Source organism: Staurois parvus, unplaced genomic scaffold, assembly GCF_062004578.1.
Source record: "Staurois parvus isolate SC_StPar_1 unplaced genomic scaffold, SC_StPar_1.0 ptg000147l, whole genome shotgun sequence".
NCBI lineage: Eukaryota > Metazoa > Chordata > Amphibia > Anura > Ranidae > Staurois > Staurois parvus.
In genome coordinates this window covers 22,073,214-22,093,502 of record NW_028317943.1, presented here as the reverse complement: position 1 = coordinate 22,093,502, position 20,289 = coordinate 22,073,214, and the positions used below count along the sequence as shown (strand labels likewise).

At 40.8% G+C, this 20,289-nt stretch overlaps 1 protein-coding gene across 4 annotated transcripts in view; it reads left to right on the top strand.

Annotated features, from left to right (window-relative positions):
* CNOT2 (CCR4-NOT transcription complex subunit 2) overlaps nucleotides 1-17,830 on the top strand; it is a 107,967-nt gene extending 90,137 nt beyond the window's left edge. For 2 of the 4 annotated variants that reach the window (XM_089674109.1, XM_089674111.1), the window contains exons 14-16: nucleotides 2,255-2,399; nucleotides 15,265-15,318; nucleotides 16,561-17,830. In XM_089674109.1, the coding sequence (XP_089530235.1) occupies nucleotides 2,255-2,399; nucleotides 15,265-15,318; nucleotides 16,561-16,647 (286 nt within the window). In that variant the 3' untranslated portion in view covers nucleotides 16,648-17,830. The remainder of the gene's footprint in view (nucleotides 1-2,254; nucleotides 2,400-15,264; nucleotides 15,319-16,560) is intronic. The other 2 variants (XM_089674110.1, XM_089674112.1) reach the window with 1 other exon arrangement.
* The last annotated feature ends 2,459 nt before the right edge of the window (nucleotides 17,831-20,289 follow it).

The window sequence follows — 20,289 nt, the reverse complement described above, 5'->3', positions numbered from 1 at the left end:
TGAAGGTGCTAGATATACTGTAAAATATAAGTGTAGGAAAGTTCCATACACGTCTTCAAAGAGGAAACCCTGAACATGAAGTTCTAAAAATGCCAGATGCTGGTCAGTGCTGGAAAGTCCCATATGGATACACTGAGAAACAGATGGTCATTCGTCCACTCCACTCCCACAAAGCCTCAGGTTTTTGTTCTTTTAATTCATTGAAACCAATGAAGCTTCTTCCAAATCCTTTCTCAGCATGCCTTTTGGATCAAAATACACCTTTCCAGGCACTTCCATGAGCTGGTCAATATAACTGGCTCAATGGAGTGCTCCTTATGCTATTCAGCAATAGGGCTCCGGTATAGGACATAGACCTTCACAGTGGTTTTAGTTAATAAATGCGCACACCAGTCTTTATCACAACCAACTCTAAAAACCTCACGTTCACTTGTGCATATTAAATTATGCACAGAATATATAGACACAGAGTAAACATGGCACTGGTGATCGATTAAACGCCAAAGGTAACAATCCTGTATTCTTCTAAGTAGACACCACCACTAACTATCCTGGCAGTCGCTGAACACGGCCTCTGGAGGTTGTGCTCTACTCTGCCCTATACATTACATTTTAAAGATTTAATTCGGGGCACTCTAACGGTTTCATCCATTTTACGTGACATTGCCTGGCAATGTGTGTTATCACGGGCATATTTCAAGCAGTATATGGCTCAGTTCACACTTGTACGGGCCAGGTCTGTGTTTGTGTGGGCACGACACAATGGGCTGCTGTGCCTACTTTTCCAAAATGCATCCCCAGGGGAACCACATGGTCTTTTTGACCATGCAGTTTCCATACCTGCAATCCAAGCTGTGAATGAATGACACCCCCGTGCATCTCACAAGAGAAACATGATGCAGGTACAGGAACAGGTGTGATTTCTGCATCCGCAACCAGCCCGCAGTGTGCAGGATAATGCAAACCAGGGCTCAAAATATATAAAATGATCCACTGCTCTGCTTACAAAATTCATCCATCAGCCACAGGTGTTTGCTCCCATCTAAATGAGGAAAGAACAAAGAGGGCACACAGGCCTAGTGCATTACCATAAAAAATGTTTAATAAGAAATAAAATAGGTGGTGTACTCACAAACGACAATATAATCAAGGCACATCATAAAAGAACAGCTGGGTCAACACCGCGCTGAGTAACAGTCCGCAATGGGGAGTGTAGACATCTAATAGGCTGACGCGTTTCGAGGACTTGCCTCTTCCTCAGAGCCCTGACTTTCTCGTTTGTGAGTACAACACCTTTTTTATTGCTTATTAAACATTTTTTATGGTAATGCACTAGGCCCATGCGCCCTCTCTTTGTTCTTTCCTTATTCAGTATATTTGGATTCCCCCGGTCCATTTGAGGGCAGCAAAGTATGCATGTTCCAGGACATTCTTAATGTGGTTGTAGCCTGCATCGAGTCCATCCCCAAGCGCAGGAGCATTTTTGTTTGCTGGTTTGCTCCCATCTAAGCTTGCCCTGGCCATACGTGTCAAATACAGGGTAAAGGAAAAAAAACCGCATGCCAGATTAGTTACCCTGTGTATTTATTTAAATCCTCTCCAAGAACATAGATAATCCTTTGACACATACTTAAAGAAGAAATTCACTCCACTGGATAAGAGCTTTCAGTAGCAAAGTACACAAGAATCTCGCCTATATGAGAATGGAAGCAGGGTGAAGAGTGCATACAAAAAAGCAAATGGTGCAAAAAATTAATTTTTAGATTGTTGGGGGTCGAAGTGCTTTTTTTTTTTTTTTTTGATGGTATGCGGTAACAATTTAATTGATACGTGTCACTCCTTTCTTCTATTAGCCCTCACAATGAATAAGCACTCAAAAAAGCTCTTATCAAAGCACATCAGTGGGTTAGCTCAGGGGATTAAATCTATTATGTGGCTTTTTTTTCCCTTACCCAGTAATATCACATGGCAGGTTACCACATGTCAAGTGTGAACAAGCTCTTAGATGGCACAGCCTTTGCATTTTGCAAGTGTGTATAATGCAGACCCTTATCAGCTTTTCTATCAATCAAGGATTGTGTGTGTGGGGGTTTTTTTTTGTTGTGCAGACAATATGATTGTGCAGTAAATCTTTTTGCTTATTGGACTGCCCAAGCTTTCAGTGTCCACCTGTAAAAAATTAAGTTTTTTTTATATGCTGGTGGTATTGGTACAAAGTAAGATGCAAAACACTGAAATTGTTTCTGATTTTTAGTTTTAACAGAGACTGGAGATACCACAAAGAAGAGCGGGTATGGATAACGAGGGCACCCGGAATGGAACCAACAATGAAAACAAACACATACGAGAGGGGAACATATTACTTCTTTGACTGTCTTAACTGGAGGAAAGTTGCAAAGGTGAAGTACATTTATCTTTTTCTCACGTGAATTGTCAATATATTTACAAACACAAATGCCTTGAAATGTTTCACACTTTTAGTGCTTACTCATAGGTGGGAAAGATGTCAAGGCATTTATGTGATGCATAATGTTTGCTGTACTTCTATTGATAAACACCCACAGGTGTTGGAAAAATACAGCTGAGGACACTTTATTATGTAAAGTTTCTGTCTATTGCATTGTAGTAAGATCTGTGGCTGGGTCTGTCTAGCTGTGGCAAAGGATCCTTGTGTGTACTGTAAAGTTTACCTAAAAACTTTTTTTTTGTGTTGATGGCAAGGCCATATTCAGATTCATATGTTGCCCCTTTAGTAACAGTGTGCATTGCAGACAATGCATTTTGGCAACTTTTGCTTTATGACTGTTGAGGGGGAAAAAAGCTACCTAAGGCTATTTTATGGCCAACGACCTTTCTTTTCTTTGCAATAGAAGCATTAACAAACAATGACTACATTTCACTGCAGATTGTTTGCTAATCCAATTAATTCAGTACATTCTGAGTTGAAGACCCTGCATAATCATATAGCATGTAAACTCTTGATCTGTGTGCTTGCTGCTTATCAGTGACTTGTAAAGTAGTAAATCCACTGGATCAGTAAAGGGTTAAATTGATTGGATCCGATTAACAAACTACTGTTCATGAAGTATTATGTAGATTCTTTTTTTTTTTTTTAACCAAAAGAGTAAGTAGACCTTTGACCTCCTGTCATTATGTGCATGACCGTGGATTTGCATTTTTCTATTTCTCCATGCATTGAAATGGTGGAACTGGTCTATTTCAGTTCAGCAATGCAGATGGGGATGACCATTCTTCTTCTTCTTTTTTTTTTTTTTTTTTTTTTTTTTTTTTTAATTTCTATTTTATAGGCACAAAACTCTGTGCATCAAAACTTATGCTACAAGGAAATTGCACATTTCCTATTACTCAAATAGCATATTTAGGAGCCTGTAAAAGTACAAACGGCTAATTAACAAATGGATTTGGGCTGCAGTCCAAGGTATATAGCACATTTTTTTTAAATTTTTTTTTTTTTAATCACGTTTGTGTGCGGACACATAATTCTCCCATAGAAAGCATGGTAATATGGTATATTCTTCTGGGAAATTCTATATTGACATTAAAAAGAATATAACATGCAGTTAAAGCACAGTAGTGCAAGGTTATGTGCTAACCATGTGCAACCTTCCTTAATGAGTGCTAATGCAGATTATATGGTGCAGGAACATACTTTTTTTCCCTCCACTGTGCTGCAATGCACAAACTGAACAGCCTACACTCAATTCCTTCCCCATGCTTTTCTGTTTCAAAACCTGTGGTATGCTGCTGGCAAATATACAGATAAAAATGGGTCTTTACAACATTGGCTATTATATTTAGTATATTAAAGAACCAAGGGAGCTCATTTATATATTAAAAAAAAAAAAAAAAAAAAAAAAAAAAGTTGGGCCATAGGATGTTATTACCATCTGACAGATTTTGGATATAATTTTTGAGTTTAGGTGAAAATAATAAGCCTGAATTAACTGTTTCCAGTTTCCTTGTTCTGCTAAAAGGGTAAATCACATAACCTTTCTATTCTTAAAGCGGAACTAAAGTCTAAAATATACCATGTGCAGGCAGACTCTTAATTGCAGGCATTAAAATCCTACCTGCCTTCTCTCAGTCTTCTATAGATTGTACACTGAACTGTACATATGCAGCTCAGTTTACATCCCGACACAATACCTCTGTGCTAGGATGACTGAACTTATTTGCAGGAGTGACATTATCCTGCGCCAACCAGTCAAGATGGCAAGGACTAGCACCCAGAAGAAAAGATGCCAGTGAGGGACTTTGCTGGCGTCACCATTGAAGCAGAGGTAAGTATTACAAAATTTAGTTCTGCTTTAACCGTGCAATACAATCCATGCAGAAAACATGGTGTCGTCTTTCATATGTAAAAGACCTACATTAAATAATAAAGATTAACGTTAAGCTTTTATTACTGTCTGTAAATCATCTCAAATTTTTACTTCACATCATGTCTGAGACAGAAAGTAAAGAAAAATGTTTCGAAGTGAGTGGAATTTCCACATTTCAAGTTTACTAATGGAATAACTTTAACCTTAGGAAAATTACCCCTCACTCTCTATCCTGGTGACAGTGGTCACCTGGATAATTAGTGAGGGTTGATCTAAAAATCATATACTGTAGATCTGTCAGGCCACAAAATATGGCATGCAGAAAAAAGCAGGAATTGCTTGCTGAGACCAAAAAGCGGGTCCTGTAGTCTGTCCACTTGCTCAGACACCACCTTGCCTGTAGCGCTCCACTTACCCTTTCATGCCATGCAGACTGATTACAACAGAATCCTCTTGAAACCCAATATCTATTTCACCAGTGTCTGTGGATGTTTCAGTTGTGTAACCCAAAACATGGATTAGTCTTAAAGCTATTGCAACCTGTAAATCTAGCATCATGACCAAAATAGACTCCTTGGTGCTCAATTGAACCCTCAGTCGCCAGGATATTGATAGAATTTAGGGGGACTGATCGAGACTTGAGGCAGGATATCCATGGTGGACTACATTTCCACTCCTGACACTGCCATTCCAGCAGTGAAATTGTTCTGAGATCGAGCCAATGATGGGCATAACAGGCTTCATCAAAACAATATCTGTCATGTGTTCTGGGGGTTCAGAGGGGCCTGAACCACTAATTTTTTGTGGAGAACTTGCGTTATTGACCAGCAGTCTTCCACATGTGTTTGTGAAGGCATATCGTGCAGAAAAATCCCCAGAAAACCACCAAGTCCTTTTTTGGTTTGGTACCCGATCATGTATCAAGTATAAAATTCATGACCTTATCCTACAAAAAGCCCAGAACATGCTGCAGCTGAAATACAAAAATTACAATTGTGCGCTTTCCTGATTTCTCTGGAAATCCTTTACAAGTCAAAGGCCTTAAATAAAGTATGCTTTAGGCTACGTTCACACTGATCCGCTGCAAAAACGCATAATGTTTTTACCGTGTTTTTTTTAAAGGACGTGACTTAAAACTGCACAAGAAATGCTTTTTTTTTTTTTTTTTTTTTTTTTTTTTTAACCCTCCAAACATGCCCCAAAGTTGCTGCAAGCAGTTTTAACACCGCGCCGCAAGCTCAGCACCTCAGTGTGAAGAAAAACATAGATATATATTCACATACAGTATCTCACATTTTTTGTAAATATTTTATTCTGTCTTTTCATGTGACAACACTGAAGAAATTACACTTTACTACATTGTAAAGTAGTGGATTGTACAGCTTGTATAACAGTGTAAATTTGCTGTCCCCTCAGAATAACACAACACGGCCATTAATGTCTAAACCGCTGGCAACAAAAGTGAGTACACCCCTAAGTGAAAATGTCCAAATTGGGCCTGAAGTGTCAATATTTTGTGTGGCCACCATTATTTTCCAGTACTGCCTTAACCCTCTTGGGCATGGAGTTCACCAGAGCTTCACAGGTTGCCACTGGAGTCCTCTTTCACGCCTCCATAGCAACATCACGGAGCTGGAGGATGTTGGAGACCTTACGCTCCTCCACCTTCCGTTTGAGGATGCCCCACAGATGCTCAATAGAGTTTAGGTCTGGAGACATGCTTGGCCAGTCCATCACCTTTACCCTTAGCTTCTTTAGTAAGGCAGTGGTCATCTTGGAGGTGTACTTGGGGTCGTTATCATGTTGGAATACTGCCCTGCGGCCCAGTCTCCGAAGGGAGAGTATCATGCTCTGCTTCAGTATGTCACAGTACATGTTGACATTCATGGTTCCCTCAATGAACTGTAGCTCCCCAGTGCCGGCAGCACTCATGCAGTCCCATACCATGACACTCCAACCACTATGCTTGACTGTAGGCAAGACACATTTGTCTTTGTACTCCTCACCTGGTTGCCCCAACACACGCTTGACATCATCTGAACCAAATAAGTTTATCTTGGTCTCATCAGACCACAGGACATGGTTCCAGTAATCCATGTCCTTAGTCTGCTTGTCTTCAGCAAACTTTTTGTGGGCTTTCTTATGCATCATCTTTAGAGGCTTCCTTCTGGGATGACAGCCATGCAGAGCAATTTGTGTGCAGCGTATGGTCTGAGCACAGGCTGACCCCCCCCCCCCCCCACCTTTTAAACCTCTGCAGCAATGCTGGCAGAACTCATATATCTATTTCCCAAAGGCAATCTCTGGACATGGCACTGAACGCGTGCACTCAGCTTCTTTGGTCGACCATGGCAAGGCCTGTTCTGAGTAGAACCTGTGTTGTTAAACCGCTGTATGGTCTTGGCCACCGTGCTGCAGCTCAGTTTCAGGGTCTTGACAATCTTCTTATAGCCTAGGCCAGGGGTCTGCAACCTTTAAGACATAAAGAGCCACTTGGACCCGTTTCCGAAGGGAAAAAAAAGACTGGGAGCCGCAAAACCATTGCAACATTTAAAACAAATCCGACACTGCATATTTTGTTTCTTACCTTAATGCTATATACAGGATCGTGCAGTTAGCTGTCAATCTGAAGAAAAAAAGAACTTTTTCACTTAACAATGTAAAATATATTTTTGCACATTAATAGCTAATTAAAATATTTAATTTATCTGGTTAATGGGATTTTTTCTCCTGAACCTCAGTGCACAGTGTCTGCACATCAGGGCTGTAAGACGTCACCTTCATTTTCACACAAGCTTGCAAGCTGTCATCTGTGAGGCGTGATCGATGTTTGTTTTTAATATAGTTCATGTTGGAGAAGACCTGCTCACATACATATGTGGAGCCGAAGATCGACAGCACTCCAAATGCATACTTTTTATTTTGAGAGCCACATTTTTAAAACTGAAAATACATCCCCCATATAGTAATTCATCCCCCATATAGTATTTCATCCCCCATAGTACTATTCCCCCCCAAGTAGTAAGCCAAGTCCCCCCTGTGTCAATTCACTTACCTTTGCTCCGCGCGTTCCTCTCGCCGTGTTCCCGCGCCGTTCCGGTCTTCAGGGCGGACTGTGAGAGGAGTTCGTCACGCTGCCCCACCTGCATCCTGGCTGCCCCGCCTACATCCTGACAGCCAATGTTCCACTCTCCGCGGGCCGGATTAAAAGGTCCGCCGGGCCGCTGCAGAGTCCTGACTTTTGAGGCGGCCGCCCGAGAGGAGGGAGGGGAGCGGGCGCCCGGCACACAGAAGAGCCGCATGTGGCTCGCGATCCGCGGCTTGCCGACCACTGAAACCCTATTGCCTGTCACCTGGTGGGCAGTGTGCTCCGGAGCCGCAGCAAAGATGAAAAAGAGCCGCATGCGGCTCTGGAGCCGCGGGTTGCCGACACCTGGCCTAGGCCATCTTTTTGTAGAGCAACAATTCTTTTTTTCAGATCCACAGAGAGTTCATTGCCATGAGTTGCCATGTTGAACTTCAAGTGACCAGTATGCTAGAGTGAGAGGGATAACTCCAAATTTAACACACCTGCTCCCCATTCACACCTGAGACCTTGTAACACTAACGAGTCACATGATACCGGGGAGGGAAAATGGCTAATTTTGGCCCAATTTGGACATTTTCACTTAGGGGTGTACTCACTTTTGTTGCCAGCAGTTTAGATATTAATGGCTGTGTGTTGAGTTATTTTGAGGGGACAGCAAATTTACACTGTTATACAAGCTGTACACTCACTACTTTACATTGTAGCAAAGTGTCATTTCTTCAGTGATGTCACATATATAATAAAATATTATAAGATATAATAAAATATTTACAAAAATGTGAGGGGTGTACTCACTTCTGTGAGATACTGTACACAGGGAAGCAGTATTCTTGAGCTTTTCAGGTGGGGTTTTTTTTTTTTTTTTTGCTATCGCAAAAACACTTGAAAAACTCCTCCGTGTGAAAGTAGCCTTATCTGATCAAGCTCTGAATCATGACAATTCCACCCAATTCTTTTGATTCCACTGCAGTGGTAAATGACAGGTTTGTAGCATTTGGTAAGTTTTATAGAACGTGCGATTCAGATCTCTGCTAGAAGAAAATTGGACCTCCTCTGAATTTTAATTCAATACTCCTGCTTTAAGGGATTAAACCGCTTCAGTACATTGTTAGTGTATGGTGTGTGTGTTTTTTTTTTTTTTTTGTTTTTTTGTTTTTTTTAACCTATACCCAGACTTGGCCTAGACGTAATACCATGTAGGGTTGATGATGTTATACCCTCTGAGTAAATCTGGTTCATCAGATTTACAGTTGTTCCCATTATATTTTGCGCACTACAATGTTACCATACAACTTTTTTTTATATCTGAACTCCAAATTTCAGTGGGCATTCATGTTTCAGTATCCAAGTTCACACACTACAGTGCCTTGAAAAAGTACTAATACCCCTTGAAATTTTCCTCATTTTCTTATGTTACAAACAAATTTGTAAATTTATTTTATTGGGATTTTATATGATAGACCAACACATAGTGGTACACAATTGTGCAGTGGAAGGAAAATGATAAATGGTTTTCAAAATTGTTTACAAATATCTTAAAAGTGTGGTGTGCATTTGTATTCAGCCCCCTTTACTCTGATACCCCTAACTAAAATCTAGTGATACCATTTGCCTTCAGAAGTCACCTGATTAGTAGAGTCCACCTGTGTAATTTAATCTCAGTATAAATACAGCTGTTATGTAAAGCCCTGAGAGGTTTGTTAGAGAACATTCGTGAACAAACAGCATCGTGATGGCCAAGAAACACACCAGACGGGTCAGGGATAAAGTTGTGGAGAAGTCTAAAGCCGGGTTAGGTTATAAAAAAAACAAAAACAAAGTCACAAGCTTTGAACATCTCACGGAGAACTGTTCAATCCATTATCCAAAAATGGAAAGCGTATGGCACAACCAAACCTACCAAGACATGGCCATCCACCTAAACTGAAAGGCCAGGCAAGGAGAGCATTAATCATAGAAGCAGCTAAGAGGCTCATGGTAACTCTGGAGGAGCTGCAGAAATCCACAACTCAGGTGCGAGAATTTGTCCACAGGACGATTAATTGTGCACTCCACAAATTGGACCTTTATGGAAGAGTGGCAAAAAGAAAGCCATTGTTGAAAGAAAGCCATAAGAAGTCCCGTTTGCAGTTTGCGAGAAGCCATGTGGGGGACACAGCAAACATTTGGAAGAAGGTGCTCTGGTCAGATGAGACCAAAATTGAACTTTGTGGCCTAAAAGAAAAATGGTATGTGAGGCGGAAAACTAACACTGCACGTCAACCTGAACACACCATCCCCACCATGAAACATGGTAGTGGCAGCATCATGTTGTGGGGATGCTTTTCTTCAGCAGGGACAGGGAAACCAGTCAGAGTTGATGGGAAGATGGATGGAGCCAAATACAGGGCAATCTTAGAAGAAAACCTTAAGAGTCTGAAAAAGACTGGGGCGAAGGTTGACCTTCTGGTAGGATAATGACCCTAAACATACAGCCAGAGCCACCCACAATGGAATGGTTTATATGAAAGCATATTCATGTGTTAGAATGGCCCAGTCAAAGTCCAGACCTAAATCCAATTGAGAATCTGTGGCAAGACTTGAAAATTGCTGTTTATAGGCTCTGTCCATCCAATATGACCGAGCTTGAGCTATTTTGCAAAGACTTGCAGCTGTAATTGCAGTGCAAGATGGTTCTACAAAGTATTGACTGAGGGGGCTGAATAAAAATGCACGCCACACTTTTCAGATACTTATTTGTAAAAAATGTTGAATCCCATTTATCATTTTCTTACCACTTCACAATTATGTGCCGTTTCGTGTTGGTCTATCATATAAAATCCCAATAAAATACATTTGTTTTTGGTTGTAACATGACAAAATGTGGAAAATTTCAAGGGATATGAATACTTTTTCAAGGCACTGTATATACTTTTTGTACAAGAAATGTGCTTGACAGGTAAGAGTACGATTTCTGAAAAATTCTTGTGACCAGTAATCAATACTATACAATCAGTAAATGCTAGAGGGGTTTAAATTTTAATTGGCAAGTCTTTAAACTGAATTTTGTCCAATTGTACTCCTTGAAATCAGGGCATCCTTATACACGTGTGTCTGTGTGTGTCTGTGTGTCTATGTATCTCCCAAATTCTATTTCATATATGTAAACACTTAAAAATCTTGGCGGTGGAAACAGTCCAGTACTGCTAGTTACTCTTGCTTCTCCACATATGGATCAGGAATAGATCTAGAACTCTGTAGTAGAACTGTACTTACCTGGGTTGTTGCAGCAAAGTATTTCCCAGGGGAGACATCGCGTGCCATTGTGAACCATGTGTTTTTAAAATGGAGTACAATAATGGTAATAGAGACTGGAGACTAAACCTAGGCTAGATGTAGGTTTTATATATTGACCAACACATTGCACTGATCTGTATTGGTAACATAATGAAGTAACAGCTGCCCCACAAGTAGTGTGGGAAGCATTTAAACGAACCAAGAATGCCAATATATCTCAGTAATTAAAACCCTCAGAGCAAAATCTAATAAATACTCAAAGCATCTGGAGAGAATCTCCGTAGGAGTGCTTAGACTCCCTCAGTGATTGAAACTTTTACAGGCCTTTGTCATGTGTGAAGGGATTTAAAGGTTCATCTAGCTAGGATTGCTCACTTGATACTTTGAAAATGGTGATTAAAGTGTGAATTATTAGGAGGGGGGAGTGGGCAGTTTTTTGTTTTATTTTTTCTTTTTCTTTTCTTTTTTTAAGGCTAGTTAGCTGTGTACCAAAAAAAAAACACAAAATGTTGTGCTGTCCCCTTTAAACCAAATACCATATAATAGTGCATAAACCGTGTATAACACAAAAAATGAATGTGAAAGTCACTGACAATGCTACTTGTGAGATTTGTGTGTAAAACTAATCCCAAAGGAATGAATAAATGTCCACAACAGTCTGTGACTGACAAAAAAAACAAATCACACACTTGAGTGCAAAACTAATCTTCAGTGTGACCACAAGACACAGCAACTGCACACCAGATAGTTGGTCCCCCTAAATTTAAGTGGTCTAATAATGCTTAAGATATGCCAGACCAGGCCAAAATGCAACATGGCTGTACAGCAATGTTCTCAGCTGGAATTAGACAAACTTCAAAATATAAAGGAGAAACAAAAGACAGTAATACCATTTTTTTTAAAAAAAAAAAAAAGCAAGGTACTCAGAGACGCAACATATGAAGACAAGCCTGTAAGATTACTTGGCTCAGCCTAGGCCAGGTGTCATGACATTTTGTCACAAGGGACGTTGCCTAGGGGCTGGTGAATAGCTTTTGGCTTACACAGATGCCATATAAAGGCCTTGTGTCTTCTGGTGGCAGAATGCTGATGTGAACATACTGAAGATTAATATTGCACTCAAGTGTGATTATTTATTTTTTTTATCCATGAATTTTTGTGGACATTTATTCATTCTTTTATGGTAGGTTTTACACACTCAGACCAGTGGAATTGTCAATGACTTTCACGTTCACCATTATTTGTGCTATACATTGTTTATGCTATATTATAAGCTGGGCTTGACAAATACCAGGTCGCCATGGTGACTAGAAATTGCGGCACGGCGCCTGGCCTTTTGCCAGCCCATTCACTGTTGCAGAGATGCAGACAGTGGCAGAACTGCCAGGTTCACAAAGGTCACACTTGCAACTGGGCCGCCACTGTGGGAGGGCCCAGCCCACCTTTCAAAACTATTGGTTGCTAGGACCGCCTAGCATCCTGTCAACCAATCAGGTGCATGCAGAGGCCCGAGTATTTAGAGAAGGATTTGACTTCCTATCTGCTTCGTCTTCTAGTGCTCCACTTCCCAATCTCAGCCATGCTGAGGAGGAGACATGGACCACAGTGAGCTGAACACTGGCTGCATGGTCAGGACGGGACACATGCTGCTCACCAGAAGAGTGATTTTGGTGCTGTTTTTGCACGACACTGGCAAGTATCCGACTGGGCTGGAGGTGCCAGTGACTGTACAGTGTACTGTGACACTGGCTCTCCCCAGGTGCCACTGCACACGGATCTGTCTGAGCAGGGAGGTGTCCACTCCAATTCCTGATCCCTCTGCAACAGGTGTGAGCTAACTGACAGCCGTCCTGTTTGTGTCAGCCTTGAGGTGTCCCTGCTTTCAGGTGAGGTCCCTGGCACTCAGCAATGTCTTCCCATAGCCCATCTATGAGCACTGTGCTGCTCTTTCCTCCATCTGGGTGGGAATGTAGCAAGAATCTCCAATACGTGCGGATTGTGTACACTTCACTGCTCCACCTACAATCACTCCCAACTCCCTGTGTCAGCTGTTTGTAATACACCCACAATTCAGACTATGGTCTCTGCAAACCAAACCAGGGATCACTTCACTACTGTCACCTGCTGCGTCACCTCCCTTTCTTTTTACTTTTATTTCTTCTCTCTCTGTATGGCCTCTTTCACACAGGGTGGACTCTGCCAGGAACCCTGCTTGCTCAGCGAGGGATCTGTCTGCTGATCCCCAGCTGAGCAGGTGGATGACTGGTTCTTGTCTGCTCAGTTTATGCAGAACGGAGACACACAGCCTTTTCTGCTCTATGGGCAGTTGGATGTAAATGGACCACTTATTCATTTACACTCGACTGCCATCTGATCTCAGATGATGGGGAATGGATCCCCCATCCGTCTGTTTTTAGCAGATTGGATGTAAGCTGGTGTAAATGAACACATGTTTGTTTACACCCGCCACTTCATAGAGGTGGAAGGAGGGTCTGATCGGGTCGCCTGAACAATGGACAGGCGGACCCGATCAAACTACTAGGGTGAAAGCTAGCTTTTTTTCATTCTTTTTCTTTTTTGCCGGGCTCAGAGGAAAGGGACCAGTTGGGTTGGGGAGCCCCTCATGGTTTTTTGCACCGGGGCCCTTAACGTTCTAGTTACATCCCTGGATACACAATTTGTATTGTCTGACATGCACTGCCCGGCAGGTTTCTTTTTTTTCTCTCTATATTTAGCCCTGCTTAGGTCAAGGAACAAGGCTACCTTGTCCGGTGGAAGCATTCAGGTAACTCCGCTGCTGCCCGATTACTTTCACACATACGGTTTCACACCCCCTCTTTTAGACCCTGCATGTCTCAATAAAGGGAACCTGTCGCCAAATAATCCATCACATTTTTGTCCCCTATCTGATTTTAAAAAAATTATAATTTTTTTTTTTAATTGTAAAAAATTTAACTTACACCCAATCACGTTAATTCTTCCACTCCCCCCCAAAAAGAAAAATTGGTGGGCTCCCCTACATATGCGCAGGTACAAACGTAAACACGTTGGGACACCTACGCATAAAAATGCCAATTGCGAGACACGTTACATATCGCTGCGCACGCCGGAATGAGAGCAGTAATTCTAGCACCAGACCACCTCCCTAATGCTAAATTGATAACCTATAGGGGGCTTCTAAAGTGTCACCTATAGAAAATATAGGGTAGTGACGTTTGGCTCCCAACTTTTTTTTAGCTGGCAAATTTTGTCAAGCTCTGATTATAAGCTATTTTATCTATCTATGTGAACAAACTGATACAAAATTTAGTTTAGGCGCAGTGTTGCATAACCGCGCAATAGTCATTCAAAGTGCGACAGCGCTGAAAATTGGCCTGATCCTTTTTTGGTACAAGAACACAGAGGGTTAAAGGTGGAAATCCACGGTAAACATATTAATGAAATGTTAGTAAGCTATATATCAATTTTTCCGTTCGAAATTTGAGGGTTTTTTACCCAGGTTGTTAGACCATCACTGTTGCAGGTTTTATTTTTTTGAAGGATGATGTTGGCCCATTGAAATGATTATTGCTTTTATTTACGATTTAAATTGTTAGTTTTGAACAATCATTATGCCACAAATACCTAAAAGCTTTAACTCAAAGATACACTAATTCAAATTACCTTGATACAGCTTCCTCAGTTAGTCCCACAAATCAAATAAGCCTAATTATGGAGGAGCCTGATTCTGTGTAATTGAATAGAAATAGAAAATATATTATTTAATAAGGCAAACATTTTACTTTCACTCTGAAAAATAGTTGACAATAAGAAATGACTGCAGTAACCAGACTGCTGCTCTAAGGCATTCTGAGCAGCTAGTATAAAGAAAACCTGAACTGACAAATACAAGGGCTGCAATTGATGACATCTTTCTCAAGTTGTTACTTGGCCTGGCTGCCACTTTTGACTTCCCTGTTTTAAGTCATTATGATATTTATTAGAAACTAGGAATTGCCCTGGTATTTTGGCACTGGGTATCGAGTAGGTTCTGGCTCCCAATAAATAGCTTAGCAATTTTTCACATGTGTAACAGGCATGGGGTAGCTAAATGCTAGTGCACAATAATATTGCTTTGGAAAAACAGCCTTTGTGTGTGTGTTGCTCTTGATTGGGGAAGGTGGCATCTAACAATTGTAAGGAATAAGACATTGTGGCACTCGGGTATGACTGACTGCTATTTAAAGCTGAGCTCCAGGCAAACTGCTAAATACAAAGATGAAATGCGCATATATGGGAACTGTTTTACCTGCCAAAGGATTTGCATGTCTATCCACCTAGTTCTTAGATTGACCCAAACAGCACAGCCAGCCTGGAGATCTGATCTACTGCAGTTAAGTAATACAACTAAACAGTGTCCCTTCCCCAGCCTGTGACTTAACAGTTAAGGAGAAGCAACAGACTGATGAGTTCATCCCCCACATGTTCTGTTCTCTCCTCCTATCTGCATGTGCCTTCTTAGCACATGCTCACTGCAGCAAAACTGACTGGCTCCTTGTTCTGCTTCTCCCTCTCCAGTCTGAGCTCTGCTGTACAGGGGATTACAAGAGGCTGATACCAAGTCAAATTCAGGTACTTACACCAATTTTTATTTTTATTTTTATTTTTTTTAAATCACTTGATGAACACATACCCACTTAAATTAATGCTTACTACTTTATCCTGCCTGGAGTTCAGATTTAATCGCCTATAGTTTAGTTACTACTTCTGGCTCTTCAATATACATAAAGTAATCTGGCCTACCATGAACAAGATATTGGATATCCTATTAGTCTCCAAAACCTAAAAACACTCTTCCACTAATTCAAGTATTTAATTTTTAACTTCACCCGCTTGCCGACAGCGCACTGTAGTTTTACTGCTACAGCGTGAGCTGGCAGCACAGAATTACATATAAATGTGATTATTTTTGTAAGAGTGTGCGCCCACCTACCTGACTGTGATGTCACTGGCTCCAGCACAATGCTGATCAGCAGGTCCCGGCCAGTGATATGATCGCGAACCGTGGAGCGGATGACAGGAGAGAAATGTGTTTTGTCTCTCTGCAAAGCAGGGAATAAAAACCGTCACATCCCTTAGTAAAGTCAGCACACAATAAACTTGTGAGCATTTGATAGGCACACATTTAACCCCTTGCCCCAGATGTTAATCCCTTCTTACCCAGTGTCATTAGTACAGTGACCATGCATATTATTAGCATTGATCACTTTATTAGTGTCACTGGTGATGTCAGTGTTAGTTCCCACTCCCTGTCAGTGTCAGATTGGCAGCTTCAGTATCAGTCCTGCTATAAATTGCTGACCGTCGCCATTATTAGTATTAAAACAAAAAAAAAAAAAATTCCAGTATGTATACTGTCATTTGTAGACGCTATAACTTTCATGTAAATCAATTAATATACACTTATTGGGGTTTTTTGTTTTACCAAAGACACATAGCAGAATACATTTTGGCCTAAATTTTATAAAGAAATTTTATTTTTTGTTTATTGGATATATTTTACAGCAAAAAGTATAGAAAAGTTTTTTTTGTGTTTTTTTTTTTTTTTTTTTTTTTTTGTTTTAATTTTTGGTCTTATTCATTTATATAATAAAAAACCCAGTGGTGATCAAATACCATCAAAAGAATGCTCTATTTGTGTGGGGGAAAAAATATATAAATGTAATTTGTGTACAGTATTGCATGACCGCGCAATTGTCCGTTAAAGTAGTGCAGTGCTGAATAGCAAAAAAAATGGCCTGATCATGAAGGGGGTAAAATCTTCTGGAGGTCAAGTGGTTAATCTGTCCTTTTTTGTTTTTCTCCCCCTTTCAGGAGTTCCACTTGGAATATGACAAGCTAGAAGAAAGGCCTCATCTGCCATCCACCTTCAATTACAATCCTGCTCAGCAAGCCTTCTAAAGACTTCCCTGTTCATGGGGTATGGCTGTCTCAGCACAATACTCAACTGCAGAACTGATGTGGCTCAGGCATCCTGGTTTTAATTCCTTGAGGATCTGGCAATTGTCTCATGCAAAGGGATCATCACTTGAGGTCCTGCCTTACTAATTATGTGCTGCCCAACAACTAGAATTGTCATTTTGTTTTTTTTTTAGTTTGAGCAGGGTCTGTATTTTTTTTCCTCCTTTTTTTTTTTTTTTGTTTTATTTTACTTTTTTTTTTTCATTTTATGCCAGCAGACAGACCTAGGTCTGTTCATCACATACCAGTACAGTACACTGACAAAGTTTACCACTTTTTTTTCAAAATGTAAAAAGGAAGAACGAGAGAGTGAGAGAGGTAAAAAAAAAAACAAAAACAAATTAGACAGCAAAGTTTGCATTGTTCATTGTAGCACTTTTGGTAATAAAAGAAACACATGTTTGTGCATTTTTATGTGAAGATCCTTCTCGTATTTCATTTGGAAAGATGGGCAAGGTCAGCTTCCTTCATTTTACTCCCATTCTGTTTTGAAAGGCGATTTTAGGCCTTGTTTAGCCCCTTCTCGGCCAGTGGGGTTTGTGCCTCATTGCAGTGCAAAGATCTACAAGCCCCTGTGACAGGGAATGGGCAAACAAGAACTCACTATTTAGAAGAAAAAGAGATTGCCGCAACCTTTGGACAATTTCCAGAGTTGTGTATTACTGAGCTTCATCTTTCCAGAATGAGCAAAACACTGTCCAGTCTTTGTTACGATTTTGTAATAAATGTGTACATTTTTTTTAAATTTTTGGACATCACATGAATAAAGGTATGTATGTACGAATGTGTATATATTATATATATGACACCTATTTTGGAAATGTTTGCCCTGCTGTACCTCATTTTTAGGAGGTGTGCATGGATGCAATATATGAAAATGGGACATTCTGGAACTGCTGGTCAGGGGACTCCATTGTCGCCCTGTGCACTAAAGGGCCAGATTTTCAGCAGCCAAGGACATCCATACCCAAGTGAACATGATGGGACTTAAAGAAGTGAACTGAGACAATTCACTCTGGCTGTTTGAACAGCAGCGTTTCATAGGAAGAAAAAGATCAATCTTGTATTTTCTGACCACATAAAGGCTTCTTCTCTTTGTAATAAAGTAGAAAAGCTCTCCTCACTGCAGTGTTGGCTTTGTTTTGAGAATATGAAATTATTTGTGTGATCATGACAAATGTTTCCTTTACTATGAAATAAGGAATGCTGTAAGCAGTGAAAATGGTAAGCATACCTATTTGGTTGAAAAGAGCTATTGGTATCAGTGACTCCTGTGTCTCTGACCTAAGAACTGCTTGGTCTCTCCATTTCCCTAGTGATAAACTGTGTTTAGAGTTTTTTTGCTATGCATTAATTGTGTGTGTGGGTTATTTTTTTTATTTTTTTTTAACAGAAGATAACGTCACCTGTTAGTCCAACTAAGTAAGATGATACGACACTTGCCAGGTTTCATAAAAAAAAATAGTTGTCTAGCTTCTCTGTCATAAAAAAATTACATTTGCAGAATTATTGCATGTTCTGCAAATATTAGATGTATCCTAAAACGTGCATTCCCAAAAGTTCAGGTGTGCAAACAGACTCAACTTTAAAGTGAGCCTGTGAGGATAAAAATATGGGAGCTGCCATTGCTGACTTAAAGGGGAAAGCTTTGGAGCTGTTGTCATGATCCTGGCTTAACTACCTAGTGACCTGAGATAAACATGCAGTCGGGAGCTCTACTGAGAGCGATAAATGGGCTTTCATTCCAGACTTGGAACAAGAATGCTGCAGGCAAAATCAAAATGTCTCACCTACATGACTATAAACTGGGGTCAGTGAACCATAAAGGAATGAAGCCATTGGATCGGCATGAAAATCATGCATCCATCATTTTCAGACATGTGGCAGAAATGGCAGCTTGCATGTTTTTCTTCATAGGTTTGTTTTGAGAGTTTGATATACATATACAATGGGTAGATCTGAGAGTCCAGCTGCTTGGTAACTATAGAAAGATAGTTTCCCAAGATCCTTAAGTATTGTGAATAAAGCCATTGTTGTTAACCTGCTAACATTAGTATATATAGATCAATGACTTGATATGGCTATGGAGGCTTGCTTCTGCCTGCATGATATCTGAGATGTGGCTTTCAACAAGATTGGATAGTGCTTGGCTGTCTCCAGCTCCATGCATTTATGAGCGGACCACCATTAGGGCACACTGTCCTTTTTTCAAACAGTTCTGTGCATCACTCACAAAACAAGCTGGTTAGTTTGTATGGAAGGTGAGGGGGGGGCAAAGTGGAAGGTAGCACAGAAATGAGTAATACTGTCACGTTTTATAAGACTTGGGAGCTACACAAGGCATGATAGTCACCTAATCAGGGTGAAAATGAATGGCCCAGGTGGCTGACATATTAATAGGTAGGAAAACTTTAAAGTATACCAGCAAAAGTTTGCCTGTTTGTTGGACCAGCTGAATATGGAAGGGAACATTTAATGCAGTGGCAGCAATACAGAAAGGGGTTGGGGTTGGAGTTACTGGAGCAGTGGCAAGTGAATTGGGGAGAGGTGGTGAGAGGAGGGGTCAGGTGCAGTGTTGAGAATGATGGTTGCTGTAGGGGGAATGAGGACGCTGGTCAGCTGTAGTGGTCAGAAGCTTGGAGAGGGCGTTAAGGTTCAGTGATGGGAAGGTTTCAGTCATGATTAGAAGGGATATGCAAGCAAGGTTGAGGTAAAGTGGTCTGTAGTGCCCCTGCAGTGAGCTGTCGGCTATAACTCCAGATGTTGTCCTCCCAGCCAGCAGCAGAAGTTGGTTTTGGTGGAGTGAGCTGAAGGGGCCAGAATGTCATGTCCCATTGCAACACACCTGCTCCAGGTACTACTGTTAATGTGTTTCCTGCTGGGTATGGCTGATGTGGAGAGTCTGCACTTAACATCTGATGCTTGGTACTAAATATTATAACCCTCCTGATACTGCGAATGTACTGGGTATTGGCACCCTTTTGGCTTATTCCAAAGACTTTACACCATCCCCAGAATGGACCTGATATCAAGTGATAGCGCTACTGATCTCTTCTAATGTTCAGCGATCATTGCATATACTAGCAATCTGCTCCCTTCATAGATCAAGTATCCCATCACTAAAAACTTTTGTGGCCCCTACATATCACATGATCTACTGATGATGACAAAAATAAGATATTAGAGATGGGAGACTTTTTGCACTGGGAGTCTTGCTGAAGGTTAGGAGATCAGCACTATTACTAAATGCTTGGTCCAGGTCCTGCTATTTACCCATGTGTAGTAGAACCTTGCACACATGCAGTAGAAGGCACACTGGCCACAGGTAAACATTGCTACAGAATGCTGGTGGACGTGGTTCCAGAACTGTGAGGATGCAGTGGCGGAAGGGAAGGGTGGGTTAGATCAGCACATTTAGATGAGGAAAAGGGTGTGGAAATGTTAAGAAAAATGTTTGAAAATGTTCTCATCTTTTTAAGCTAAAATCAATCATAGTGTAACAAATGTATTTTTCTATATATTGCATGACAATGCGACCCTGATTCCGACAGTTAACCCTGATTGTACTGCGCACACAAGATC